Below are 13,918 nucleotides of genomic sequence, written 5' to 3'. Positions count from 1 at the left end.
CAAAAAATTTCGATTTAAGGAAGTAAACGAATAGCTCAAAGTAGATGTCAAGGATTAGAATACAAAGAAAGATCTGACGCAGAAAAAGATCCGACCAGAAGCAAACAATTACCATTTCACAGTAGCCATATACGGAGATACCCATCACTCTTATCCCACAAGCAACAGATCATTTCCGCGAACAAGAACACATTAAACACCTTTTAATTATGAATAACACCATACCAACATATTTGCGTAACATGATGCATATTAAATATTTGAAAAGAGAAAAACAGAAACGCCAAAAAAGTTCTCATTTTGACAATTAAATCGAACAGCATTCAGAAATCAACCGCACAGTCACTAGATCCCAATATTACCAACCAACAATCGACATGAGTGCGTATATTTCCGCACGTAAAAGTGACACAACTCAAAGCGCGCATCAAAACTTAACCTCGATCGACGATCGTTGAATAAGCTCAAAGTTCAGAAACTCGATTGCTAAAAACCAGTACGACGGTCGCAATATGCAGCAAAACACAAACCTCGAACTTGCAGTTTCTAAAATGTGAAATTTGAAACCCAATTCAGACCAACAAACAGAGAACAAAATCGCATCACAGGCACGCAAACACTACACACCCCATGCATATGAATGTACGAATAGAGAGAGAAAGCTCTTAAGCGACGGATTTGTGGGGACTGAAGAATCGGTCAGGTGTGAGTGGAAGAACGATGATTCGCCGCTGCTGAATCGGTCACTGATGATGATGCAACGCTATATATATATACACACACACTAAATTTTTAAAGGACAGATTGCATTTGATGCGTTATGGTATTTTTTAATTCGGGTACCAACATAAATTTTACCCTTTATTTGAATAGGATTAATTTTATTATTATATTAAAATACTAAGTGTGCCATAAACTATATGAGTTCAAATTATTGTCAAGGTGTTTGGTGGAGGTATTCAAACGTCTAATTTGTGTGTTAATTTCATGTGACTAGGTCTTACTTTTTCGCGATAATAAATCAATTATAAGGATTTAAGTCGGTCCACATAGTACAAGCTTAATCTTTCTTGCCGGATATACGAGGTACCATCCATTGTTTCCAATTTTATCTAAAAAGAAAGAAAAAAGTGTTCCATGAAAATACCCAAAAACATTTGAAAGAGATTGAGCTGAATAAGTACATTTGTTAAGCTCAATAGCCTAGTGTAATGTGGGAAAAAAAAAAAAACAATAAATAAGCTCAATACCCTAATTGTATATGTAAACTCTCTATAATTTGAAAAAACTATATTAAATACCTTTGAAATTTGCTCGTGTCTAGCAAATAAGTTCTCCCTTAGATAAAATTCACCAAATTTGTTGATGTTAACAAAAAGAACTAGATGAAAATTCATATTTACCCCCTGATTAGCTTGTTATTGATCATTTATCAAACTATCCTTATACTTTTTCATATACTAATGCTTGTGACGAGGTATAGTCAAAACTCAATAAGTTGAAAAGATTTATTTGACTTGCAATAAGTCAATTGAGAGCAAATATTGATATTCATCAATTTTTTTTTTATTAATATTAATAAATTCGGTGAATTTCGATCAACGGGGGACCTATTTTGTTAGACGTAATCAAACTTTAGAAATACTAGATATAATTTTCAAAACAACAGGAAATTTACATATAATTACACCAAATTTCAAGAGAATGTGTGTAATTATCCCTTTCTTTTATTTACCTGCAACAGCTGAGGACAATTTAGGTATGCATCACTTGAATATAAACAAGTAAAGAAAATAAAACTCAGTGTTACTAAATAAATGTAAACCCATCCCACATTATTTAATTATACACTTATCAATATCATTCATTAATTTATTATCACATATATATAAATATGAATATAAATATAAAGTAGCCCTATGTATATATAAGAGTAAAGAGAGTAATATGATCAACTCCCACAAACAGCACTGTTTCCTGATCAGTACTGGTGAAGACAAAATACACAATTCCTTGTCATAATTAACGTAAAAATATGATGTTGAAACATAAAAACTGGACTCATCATTCTTGTCTTGTTTTTTCTTTTTTTGTTTTGTACATGAGAGAAAGGGTCTAAAACTAGCAGGTACGTACGCTACAAGAGCCCTCACACCTTTGCTAAAACCTGAAAGTTCATCACTTCCACACCTCCGGGAGGACAAAATGCTCCAAATTTATGCCCCCTGCCCCTTGTGCTATCGCTATGTGGATTTTTACACAAATCGGAGAAAGAACAAAACTCAACTTTAGTCATACTGCAAATCCACAAACTCGAAAAACTGGCTCTTTCTCTTGCCTAATGCGATGTTTGCTGCTTGTCGGGCGCATTTTTTAGCATGTGGGCTCCTGCCGTTGTGAGTGCAAATGAAACGGCTGTCGTCTTGCGTCTTTGTCAACATCCGGCCGCTTTCAAGAAGTTGTCGTATGGACTTGATGCTGGCAGGCTGAATGAGTGAGGGTGGTGCTGGTACTCAGTTGCACATAATACCGGAGGCCCTCCCACCGGTAGGCCAGGAACTACTCCTGGCATGTTTTGATCCAAGAATGGATTTCCACTCTGCCATTTTTTACCGATGTTTCATAAGATACACGTAAACCGATCAAATGATGAAAAGGTAGTACTAATAAACGCTGTGTTTCATTACGTTCTAAACGTCCTCCGTTTCAGTTTTTCAGAAGATGCTTGTAGTAGTAGAAGAGACGTACCTTATGTACACCAGAATATGGAGCTATCTGTTTGTCCGCTTCGCCAAAATTCCGTGAAGGTATTGCCAGCAAATTCCCATGCCTAGAATTGGTGCTTATGAGATAGGACATTTTCTGCTGCTTCCCTACCAAGAGCGTCTCGCAATGATTAGCCATGTCCCTGTAAGATGTATCGGGCGCTGTGCTCACAGACATTCTGCCTACATGATGTGCTGTCTCCAAAACCTAGGTGCAAATACACAAAATAATATGGTTGAGCTTATAAGATGTTTTAAATAAAGGTAGCGACGTATTCTCTTGATCTGTATAATGAAACAACTTACAGATTGGAGAAGTTGGTCGACACTTAGAAGACTGGGAAACTCAATAGTCAATTTCGCATTTTGTGGCACGTTACTTTCAACTGAATCTGTACGAGGATCGTCATCTAGTCCAAATAATGAGACGGCCTGCAATGCGGTAATAACCTCTATGAGACCTCAAGGAACAAAAATTTTGTATTATGTTATTTTGGCCCATGACCTTTATTCAATAGGCCTAAGCCCAAGCACCACCCAACCCACTTGGATGGCTCAAGCCCCATCCACTACCCAGCCCACCCCAATCTCCCAACCAATTTCTACTTAACCCTACAGAACCCTAACCCCAATTCATTTTTAACATGTTTCCTTGATTTCTGTCTCTGCATTCCACCCCTCCTCCCTCGATTTCCATAATCGCCATTTTCTCTCTCACCGATATCAATAGCTTCCCTATATATTTACCACCTCCGGTAGCTGTAAAAGAGAAGATAACTGAAGAAAAAGAATAACCCTCTTCTTCTTCTCTCTTGATCGAAAGTTCTTTGTGAACAAAGTTTCCTAAGTGGAATTTCTCAGTGGTTTTGAGTGGAAACCTGTGTGGTCTTGGATTGGGGTTTGAGTGGTCCTTTATGGACAAGTTCCTTAGTGGATTTGGGTTCTAAAGAAACCTGTGTGTTTGAGTTACCGACCTTTGTGTGGGCTATCCTTTCACCGGATCCAGCTCCCTGAATCGTTTACTATTGCTGTTTTTCTTATTATTATCTACTGTTAACATTGATCTGTAAATATATTATTTATATTTATGTATTCTTAGATCTGTAGATTTATCTGTTAATATTCCTGTATTATTGATTTGTAATATTTGGGGTCTTAATAATCTAAGATTCTTTGTAATAGTTGAGTAGGGTTTTGTGTTTTTGGGCTCATCACTGCTGGGCTAAACCCTCAATAGTGGTATCAGAGCCGCGGTTTTTTCTTTCCGACTCCGACGCGGTATGATTGTTTTTTGTGCTTGTGTAGATATGTAGATTAGTAGATCTGTGTTGGTCTGAGTGATTATCTTCGTAGATCTATGTGGATCTGGCTTTGTGCCTATATTCTGCTTAGTGCAATATTTATTTTGTTTAATCAGTTCTATATCCATTAGATATGTTAATTCGATATTTGGCTTTGTGAATTTGATCTGCTGTATGCGAAAATTTATTCTACTTATTGCTTAATCATATTGCTTGGTCAATTTGATTAACTACTATTTACTACTGTTTTCTATTAATTGGCTTAGTGTTATTCTTCAACAAAATATCTAATTACCTTGCTTATTTCTCACTTGGCCGAGCCCTTGAGGTTGTCGAGTATCTAGTTGAGATTAAGTTAAGGATTCTCCTATTTATCTGTTAATATTGTTTTTGCATTTGTTGCATATTCTCTTGTTATTTGTTAATATTATTTTCTGCTTTTGTTGCTACTATTAGATCTGTTGAACATTTTGGATTTACTGCATTGATAGTAATTTTTACTGAAAACTGGTATTTTTACGTTTTCTGCCAAAAAAATTTCAAAAATAATGGCTGGTAATTATTTGCAACATTTTGATGGTAAATCTGACATTTTTACTTGGCAACAGAAAATGAAAGGTGTTATAATTCAACAAAAAAAATTTAAAGCTATTGATGGAAAATACCTTAAAAAATTTTCTGAAGAAAAGAAAATTGAAAATAATCAATATGCTTATTCTTCTATAATTCTAAATCTTTCAAACACTGTTTTAAGAAAAGTTGGAAAACAAGATTCAACAAAAGATTTATGGAATAAATTAAAGAACTTCATACTAAAACCTCTTTGCCTAGTAAACTATTTTGACTTGAAAAGTTTTTCCGTTATAAATTAGATTTGCCTAAAAATATTGAGAAAAATTTGGATGATTTTACAAAGTTAATCCAAGACACTAAACTAACTGGAGATAAAAATATAGATGGCTATTCTCCCATTGTTTTATTAAATGCTATCCCTGAAGCCTATAGTGATGTAAAAGCTGTTATAAAATATGGTAGAGGTAATGTCAGTCTAGACACTGTAGTTAATGGATTAATTAAAGAAATAGATCTTAAAACTAGTAAACCTAATCAGGACTAGAATGAGGTTAATTATATTAAGGAAAGATCTATAAATAGAAATTCAGACTATAGACATAGAAGACATGTCAAGATAGAAGTAGGCCCAAAACTAGGGGTGAAAAATCTTGGGATAAAAGATGTTATAATTATGGAGAAAAATGACATTTTATTAAAGATTGTAAATAACCCAAAAGAGATAACAAAAATAAAGAAGATGTAAATGTAATCACTGAAGAAATTTCTGGAAAGTATTTGTGGATTATTAATTCAATTCAAGTATTCTTTGCATTTTTTCTAACCCATATATGTACAAGTCTCTTTTTGTTTTGTAGGTACTATCTCTGGCTAAACGACAATGATGATGTCGGATCCATTATTGGACTAGGTTTCCTTTTTTTGGGTCCTAGTCCAAGATGGGGAATGTTATGTTATTTTGGGCCATGACCCTTATTTGGTAGGCCCAAGCCCAAGCACCACCAAACCCACCTGGATGGCTCAACCCCATCCACTACACGACCCACCCCAATCTCCCCATTGGTTTCTACTTAACCTTGCAGAACCCTAACCCTAATTTATTTTTACCCTGTTTTCTTGGTTTTCGTCTCTGCATCACCCTCCTCCCTCTCGATTTTTCATAATCATCGTTTTCTCTCCCTCACCAATATCAATGACTTCTCTATATATCTACCACCTCCAATGGCTGTAAAAGAGAAAATAATAGAAGAAAAAGAATAAGCCTCTTCTTTTTCTCTCTTGACCGAAAGTTTTTCAAGTGGAATTTCTCCGTGGTTCTGAGTGCAAACCTGTGTGGTTTTGGATTGGGGTTTGAGTGGTCTTTTGTGGACAAATTCCTTAGTGGATTTGGATTCTAAAGCAACCGATGTGTTTGCGTTGTTGGCTTTTGTGGTTGTGGGCTACCCCTTCACCAGATCCGACTCTCTGACCTATTTACTGTTGTTGTTTTTCTTATTATCATCTGTTGTTCCTGTTGATTTATACATATAGTATTTGTATTTCTATATTCTTATATCTGTAGATTTATCTGTCAATTGTATTATTGGTTTGTAATATTTGGGACTTTAGTAACTCAGATTCTTTGTAATAGTTGATTAGGGTTTCGATTTTTTGGGTTCATCACTGTTAGGATAAAATCCCAGTTGTTGAATGCAATAAAAGTAAACTTACCTTTTCGAGTTTACCGTCTTGTCCTTTCTTCGGGCTATCATTGAATAACTGCCCTCCAAGAGAACACAAGTCATCATGTGAAAAGTCCTCGAGCAACTGTTGTCTTACGCTATCCTCGTCCAACTGTAGCACGTAATGTTATTATGAAAGAACTGCTTAAAGTCAAAACTAAAACAACTATACTAAAAATACTTACCTCTACCTCGCCCATATTTTTAACAATAAGCGAAACAAGGTGTTCCCTCATCTGGTCCTCACTGAGCTTTATTTCTGAGAGACACTTCAGAGCAGAACTGTCATCTTCTTTCGATCCGTAAGCAACATGCCCTGCTCTTGAACTGATCTCTAACTTACAATCTTCTGCCAATGTCAAATACGGATCGATCTGACAGAGAATACCAGAAAGAGCTCAGCATTTTTATGTATATAACGGAGGAAAACTAACGACGAACAGTAACCTACCACTCTATCAGAGATTGTGACCTTGACATGTGGGACGACAGGAAAAATGTTGTAAGCCTTTGATGAGAAGATAATCATGCAAGTCGACAGTACAAAAAGGGATCTGCGACGTGATGGTGGCAGAGTCCCTGAAAGGAATGATATAAGTTTCGTTAAATAAAATATATTGATCATTTTGAAGGTGAATGTGCATACCTCCGTCCTTAAGAGAAAGGATCCTCAACGTAAAAGCCAGTTGAAAACTTCGAATAAGAGCATCGACATAGGAGGTCTGCGCCAAACGAAGAGATTTATGTGAAATTTCTAACCTATAGGGGCAGTCACACACTATTCAGATTGGAGCATTGATCTCGGTGAATTCTTCAAATAGGATAACTCTATTTCAAAGAGAAATACAGTATATATGAAGTCGTTCATCATCATGTGATTCTTGATGAAGCCGATAAATTATGATATTACAACTTACATTCAAGAATTTATGGCCAACGGATGGTTTTCAGTGTATGGCTTCTAAGAAATTACTCCAACTGTAATTTACCTTAGCTCGAGAAAAAAGCAAAACCAAGCTGTATGTGTGAGCAATAGCTTCGTAATTTTCGGGCATGTTTGCAGGAGACAGAGATTGTTCCCAAATAGAAGAAAGCAGGAGGGTGATCTGGTGGCTGCTCAATCTAAGAGGAACGGCATCCTGAAATTGAAAGGAAATATAGTCGTAAGTGTGCATCCTAAATTTCGGCTTACCTGTGTCTTAGAATAGGTTGAAGAAACCTTTTCCCAATCTAACTTAGCAAGTTGTTCGGACGATCACAGAAAACAAGAAAAAGTAAGACAACGTGAGTTGTAGACAGGCAATTAATGAATCAGAAACGATCACGTTTAGCAGAGATCTAAAACTATGGTCTTATTAGAAAGTAAGATAAAACACTAACGGGACGCACCGGTTCTTTACTTGGGTTGGTTGTTGTAGCATCAGCGCCTTCTGGTGCCGGTGGATGTCTGAAGCTATATACTCGACTGTATGTCGACCTAATTCTATTCAATACTCCAGCTGGAGGAGGTCCGTGATCAGCTTCTACCAGAGGTCTTTGGATGATGGGTTCAGGAGGCTGAGGACCTTTTTGGTTTTTCAACTTCTCAAAAAGGGCAGCTGATGAAGAAAACACAGAAACAGTTCTTGATAGTGTTCTTGGGACGACCATGTTGTTCTTCTTAGCAACAGTGACAGTTGAAGTCGTTTGAGGGCAAACAGAAGATGGCACGAGGACAACGGAGAATATCTGATGAGCTCCTATTCGAGTCACGTAATCAGGATGGAGCATGGCCGGGATTAACTGATGAAATAAAGCCTCTGGGAAAGCCTAATGATAAAAACAAGTACCATCAATCAAGTAAGTAGCTCAATGAGTGAGTGAGTGAGAGAGAGAGAGAGAAGCAGCAGAGGCCTTGCCTTATTCTTATAAGATATGATTGGCAATGAAGCTATAATTTGAGCGGTCCGATACACAGCAGAAATAGTTGTTCTAGCTATAACAGTAATGCTTGAAATGTTCTCTAACATAGAAGCCATTACGTCAAGGATTAAACCAGCGTCTCCAACCTGTTAACAATCGAAAAGAGACGTAAAAAATGACTCTGGGAATTCAACCAAGTCTGAAAGAAGATAAAATGTCCGAGGGAGGCGACCTTTGATGACAACTCTGTGAGACATTCGTCGACTACTTGATGGAATTTTCTATTCCACTTGATCACTTCATTTCCAAGATTCGCATCATCAAGTGTATAATGTATACTTTTTCGTAAATGCCTCATGATGTCACTCACAGCGCTGACTATAGCCACTGAAGACTGGACTTTAGTGAGGCGAACGAGGGCAGTGACAACCTCAACAATGTCAAGCTGCATGTCGGGCAGCTTAAGGACGTTTTTATGGTCGAGATGCTTGATTAATATAGACAACAAAAAGTGGGTGTTCTGCCCTGCACAACCGAAAGTACAAAGTATAACATTATCACAACCGAGTAGTTCTAATACTATTCCAAGAATCAGTAGGACAGAAACTAACCAGAATCATCCATCACAAGCTGCATGTCTTTGAGAACGGGAAAAGCAATCCCGAACTGTATAGGCCAAAGATTTCCATTATCAAAATATCGAAACAAAGATTCCAAAACACGTCGCATCGTTGTAGCCTCTTTGCCAAGCTTGGCCATGTTCTGCAGGCACACCCTAGACCAAAAGGACGGGCTCTTCGACTCCTCTCTGTTTCATTTAACCAAGATAAACTTCATCTGTGCACTCAAATGGTGATGGAATGAAAAAATCAAAGTTGAGACAAGAAAATTACGTGGTCACATTAAGTTGTCCTTTTTCATCTACAATAAGTCTCCAAGAAGGAACTCTCGCAACGCCTTGATCAGGAGAGGTAGTTCTCTCGGTTTCACTAACTTCTTCCGACTCCTTATCTTGACCTCTGTAATTTTCCAAGACTACGGAAACAATCTGAGGAATCGGAGAATAAGATCGTTAGTTAAATGAGATCTATACCGATAACACAAGAAAAAATTTTCATGAAGTAAAATACTTGAATTGCTATGTGAACTCAAAAATCATTATCTTGTCGCATAATTGATATGTCAGAACTTTATTATGGATAGAAAGAACAATGACAAATAGCTAATAAAGCGGACAAAACTGATAAACTTCAATAGTTGACACAACTTACTGCAACTTAACATAAGAAAAGAAAGAAAGCTGCTTGAAATCATAATGTCCTAAAACTAAATCAAGAAATTGATGAGAGGAACAGATGTATAGCTGTCGACATGCAGATAGCAAGCATAACAAAAGAGATAAAAGAAGATCGATGATAAAATTAAAAAAGATAAGAAGCATAACAAAATAAATAATACAGCTTATAAATATATGCTTACATTATCAAATTCAACTGAAATATGGGAGTTCTCACCCATGAACCAAACCTGTGCGACACAAACACACAAATAAGTAACCAGATGGACTAAACAAATGTCCACATGAAAATATAAGAGAAATAACAAAGTCGACTAATAAAATCCGGAAGTAATGAATTTAGTTAGCATTATGCTTTCAAGAAACTGCACGCCAAACAATCTCTGGTGCCAAAAGAATACTACATATTTGAATGTTTTTCTCCATTAATGATTTCAAGAACGAAGTAAAATTCTTTAGATAGTTTTGAGAATGCTACAGTGAATTCCAGTCTGCTCGAAAGTGGAGTTACTTAAAGTTCCCTTCCCTGCATCAGTAAGTTACTTCTATACCACCCCGTTCATTGAAGTAACGGGACCTAACAGATTCAGATTGAGATCCTTCCTCAAAACCATCAATCTTAAACACAATCCAAAGATTGATTGAATGCAAAACGAACCATAGCAGATAGAGCTTGCAGGGCAGCTGCCCGTAGATTTTCTGCCCTCTCATCGTCTCCCGGTTCTTGAGCCAGTTGGCACAGTTTTGGTATCAATCCTTCTAGGTTAAACATGTAAGTTCCATCATTCTGGAAAGCATACAAGAATTGTATCAGCGCAACGTTCCACAAGAGGGAAAGAAAATGCTAAAACTTATATCAGAAGCCTGTGGAGGAGCTAATTACAGCTTCCAAAAAACAAAGAATCACAAGGCAAGACGATACCTGATTATTAACGAAATCAAAGACGGAGTGGCATCCAATGACTAACATTTCATCTTGGCTTGTCTGATCCAGCAAGGTGTTGATAATAGTCAATAGACTATTTGCAAACAATGGCCTGAAATAAAAATCAAACAGTAAGTTTCATTGATGAAAATCCACCGAGAAGCTAAATGCAACGAAAGCGGCAGGAATTTTTCTTCGAGGCAGCTCACCGAGAAGAATAAAATTTTCAGATGCCCATTGACAGATTACACCAACAAGAAGCCGACTCAAATGATGAAATACTACATAAGTTAAACACCTCTTGCACATTACTAGAAACATTTAAATGGAAGAGAAAAACAATAGCAGCAATGACTTACATTTGCTCCTTGCAAGCTGACAAGAATTTCCTGTAAATACACATAACAACTTTCACTGCCCGAAAGTTTTCATTTCTTAGTTCCTTATAGCATCTTTGTTCAAGGCTATTAGCTATCTGTATTCCAAAGCAAACGACATAATTAGTAATTAGCTTTAACAGAAGATGACAAAGTAATCCTCATGCATACACATTGTGGCCAGAAAACAAAATGTTATGAAGAAAAACGAAAAAAACGCACTATACTAGTTTTTGCAAAAACTATTTCAACAGTCAAAAAACAATGAGTTTTGCCATTCACCAATCCCCAAGTATTCTTGGCCAGACCCCTAGGAGTAACTATTGAAGTTTATCTGTTTTCATATTAACGTTCATCTACTTAAATTTGCAGTTCATTGAAATCGACCACATAAATAAATAAAGCAAGAATGGCAGAAGGATGTGCAAGGGGGAAAAGAACCTTCAACCTACGGGTCTAAATAGGAGTATGTTTAATAACTCTAAGCATTTAAATTCTTTCAGAGAAAATGCATTCTTCGTCTGGCAGTGCAATGATCAACTGACAGCACAATAACCGTATTGCTGAATAGGAGAAGCAATTTTATAACGAGAATACCTTCGGAATGCGCAAGGGGTTCTTTGCAGCATATTCGCATAATTTCCCAATCTTCCTATCATTTGGTTCTTCGTCCTATAAAGCAAAAGAAATAAACGGTTGTTTAGTTAAGCAATTCTAGAAAAAGTGATACATGCAGCATCAAGAAGCCACAAATTCACTCATTTCATAATGTCCCAACATAACGTAGACACAAGTCTCATATGTTCACCAATGAGGAAAGTTTAAGGTGACTGATAAATAAAATGCAGCACCTGAAATCAGACAGCACTAAATTTGTGTCCATTCGTCCAAAATAAGTTAGCTAGAGCAATGCAGCTTTATATATGACTTAATCACTGCGTTGAGGTATATGAATGCTACATGTATGGGGCATATAATCTGACAATTTTGCTCATACCGAATGTAACATCCAAAAGTAATACCATTTGATTCATGAAACTCACCAGGGACTTGGGGAAAATATCCGAAATCAACTTCTTGTACCTCTTCACAGGCTGTCTAGACCTTTCCCGCAACGCGGGACAAAAGAAACAAAGGCTGCCGCATGCTGGCAAGACTTGCCTTGAGATCACACCAGAAACAGCAGCACTCATTTTTATATTATCAATTCAATGAACTCTTCTTTTCTCCCAAATCCACCTTCAAAATTCACTGTTTTCTTTCCTTTGATCTCGAAATATACGTACACGAGATTCTTGAAAGTCGAAGGGAGAATAAGAAGGGAAAGGAAAGCTGGTAAGATCAAGCAGGCACTTTCCGGTTTCGGGTACCAGCCTACAGAAATCCAAATATGTAAACATCTCACCTTAGAAACAAATTCTCATCAACCATTCCAACAAACAATAAACTTCAGCAAAATTCAAACAAGAAGGGGAGTCTTGATCTATATTCATGCAATTACTTTAACGAAAAATGGGCATTTTTCAAGAACTGATAAAGATCATTCAATTTCGTTCAAAACTTCAAGATTCTTCAACATATACAGATCATATCACTACTAAAAAGCTACAACAATCTTGATAGATAACACAAAATCACTCTACATATACGAATATAACATCAATGGATCTTTCTCTAACATCCTTATTTTTCCATAGTTTTTCTTGAATTCAAGAAGAGAGTGTTATGTTAGATTTTTACCTTCAGATCAATGCCTGTAAGGATCAGGCAGAGAGAGCTGGTAACCCATTAAAGATTTCCAACAATGTACCGATTCTCCAGCATTTCCCGAAACTTATGACTCTCTTTCTCTCTCCTCTCTCTAAAACCAAGAAGTGGGTCAATGCAATAGCAATATAAAGAAATCATCATATCTATATTTTTTTTAAAAATTAAATTTAAAATTTCAGCGGCACTGACATTAATGATTGAGAACGTGTCTGCTTCCACATTCCCGACATGCACTGGCTACACGCCAATCAAATACAAAGAAAATACTTTCAAGAAACGTTATCACAATTTTGAACCATTTCTACACGTATACTTAGGTTCTTGTAATAGTGTATACATAGTTCTTGCATTATTGTTGGTTGACAGTTGTTTCATAACATAACTCCATAATCTCTATAGAAAAAAGTTTTATTTTTTTCAATGGGTTTTAACTTCGTATTGTAATTTTTAAGATTTGTCTTTGACGTCAATTCACATAATTTGTGGGATTATCAAGAATTTTTATATTTAATACGATTCCACGTTGATAATTGATTTAGATTTATATTGTGTCTGAATATCTATAATAGATTGTTCTTATATTTTGAAAGTATTTATCGCGCAAAGCAATATTAGTAAATATTTATTTCTTTCAAATATCAAATAATTCCCATTAATGTTCATTTGCAAAAGTGACGAGTGGTTTGTGTAAGTTCACTTACAGCTTAGTTGAATGTTATTGTAATTTACTTTTAAAAAAAAATAGTCAACGAAATGCTATAATAATGCGCAATAAATGTACATTCTTGATAATTGCAGCTTATTTCCTTTGGGTAAGTATAATCCTAACTTATTTGCCATACAAATGTACGACTTCTATAAATGTAATTCATAAAACCCCGCTCAAACAGTCATAACGATTCAAGCACAATGTGCGGATCTCATTATAATTATATTTTTACCTTTTTTTTGTAAAATAATTTATTTCCATGTAAAGAATAGTGAATGTGTCGAAATTTCTGGGTACATTATTTTTTCTAAATTTAGCTCACTTATAATTATGTCATAAACTTAAATATATGTTTAACTTGTTATGAAAAATGATATAACCAGAGACTTTTCTTGCTAGAAATAGGATATTCATAAAGGCAAAATTTCATTTTTAGTTTGGTAACTACAGAAATATTGTATTCTTAGTCTTTTTTTTTTTTTATATTGCAAAAACACGTTTAATCATTTAATATAATGAGGTCAATACATTTAGTCCCACAATAAATGTGTCCATTTTTCCAATCGGATCTTCAATCG

The 13,918-nt window shown here is 35.9% G+C and overlaps 1 protein-coding gene across 1 annotated transcript; it reads right to left on the bottom strand.

The window, feature by feature from the left end:
• Positions 1,902-12,710, bottom strand: LOC105162543. The gene is made up of 20 exons (XM_011080600.2): positions 12,602-12,710; positions 11,905-12,235; positions 11,459-11,533; positions 10,844-10,959; positions 10,482-10,596; positions 10,218-10,346; positions 9,742-9,789; positions 9,156-9,310; positions 8,874-9,070; positions 8,495-8,787; positions 8,259-8,408; positions 7,750-8,169; positions 7,350-7,499; positions 7,007-7,082; positions 6,812-6,939; positions 6,546-6,734; positions 6,350-6,472; positions 3,072-3,197; positions 2,749-2,973; positions 1,902-2,599 (listed from the first exon to the last, which is right to left on the bottom strand). The coding sequence occupies exons 2-20, from the start codon at positions 12,052-12,054 to the stop codon at positions 2,435-2,437; spliced, it is 3,030 nt and encodes a 1,009-aa protein (XP_011078902.1). The 5' UTR covers positions 12,055-12,235; positions 12,602-12,710; the 3' UTR covers positions 1,902-2,434.

This window comes from Sesamum indicum, linkage group LG5 (assembly GCF_000512975.1).
Source record: "Sesamum indicum cultivar Zhongzhi No. 13 linkage group LG5, S_indicum_v1.0, whole genome shotgun sequence".
Classification (NCBI taxonomy): Eukaryota; Viridiplantae; Streptophyta; class Magnoliopsida; order Lamiales; family Pedaliaceae; genus Sesamum; species Sesamum indicum.
Note: the sequence above shows the minus strand (reverse complement) of the source record. Positions and strands in the feature narration are given on the sequence as shown.

Excerpts from the sequence above, each read along its gene's own strand:
- LOC105162543 (XM_011080600.2), bottom strand. The coding sequence starts at position 12,054 with ATGAGTGCTGCTGTTTCTGGTGTGATCTCAAGGCAAGTCTTGCCAGCA. Across the intron at positions 11,534-11,904 it reads ATATTTTCCCCAAGTCCCTG|GACGAAGAACCAAATGATAG; the intron begins GTGAGTTTCATG and ends TTTGCTTTATAG. Across the intron at positions 3,198-6,349 it reads AAGACGGTAAACTCGAAAAG|GCCGTCTCATTATTTGGACT; the intron begins GTAAGTTTACTT and ends ACCGCATTGCAG.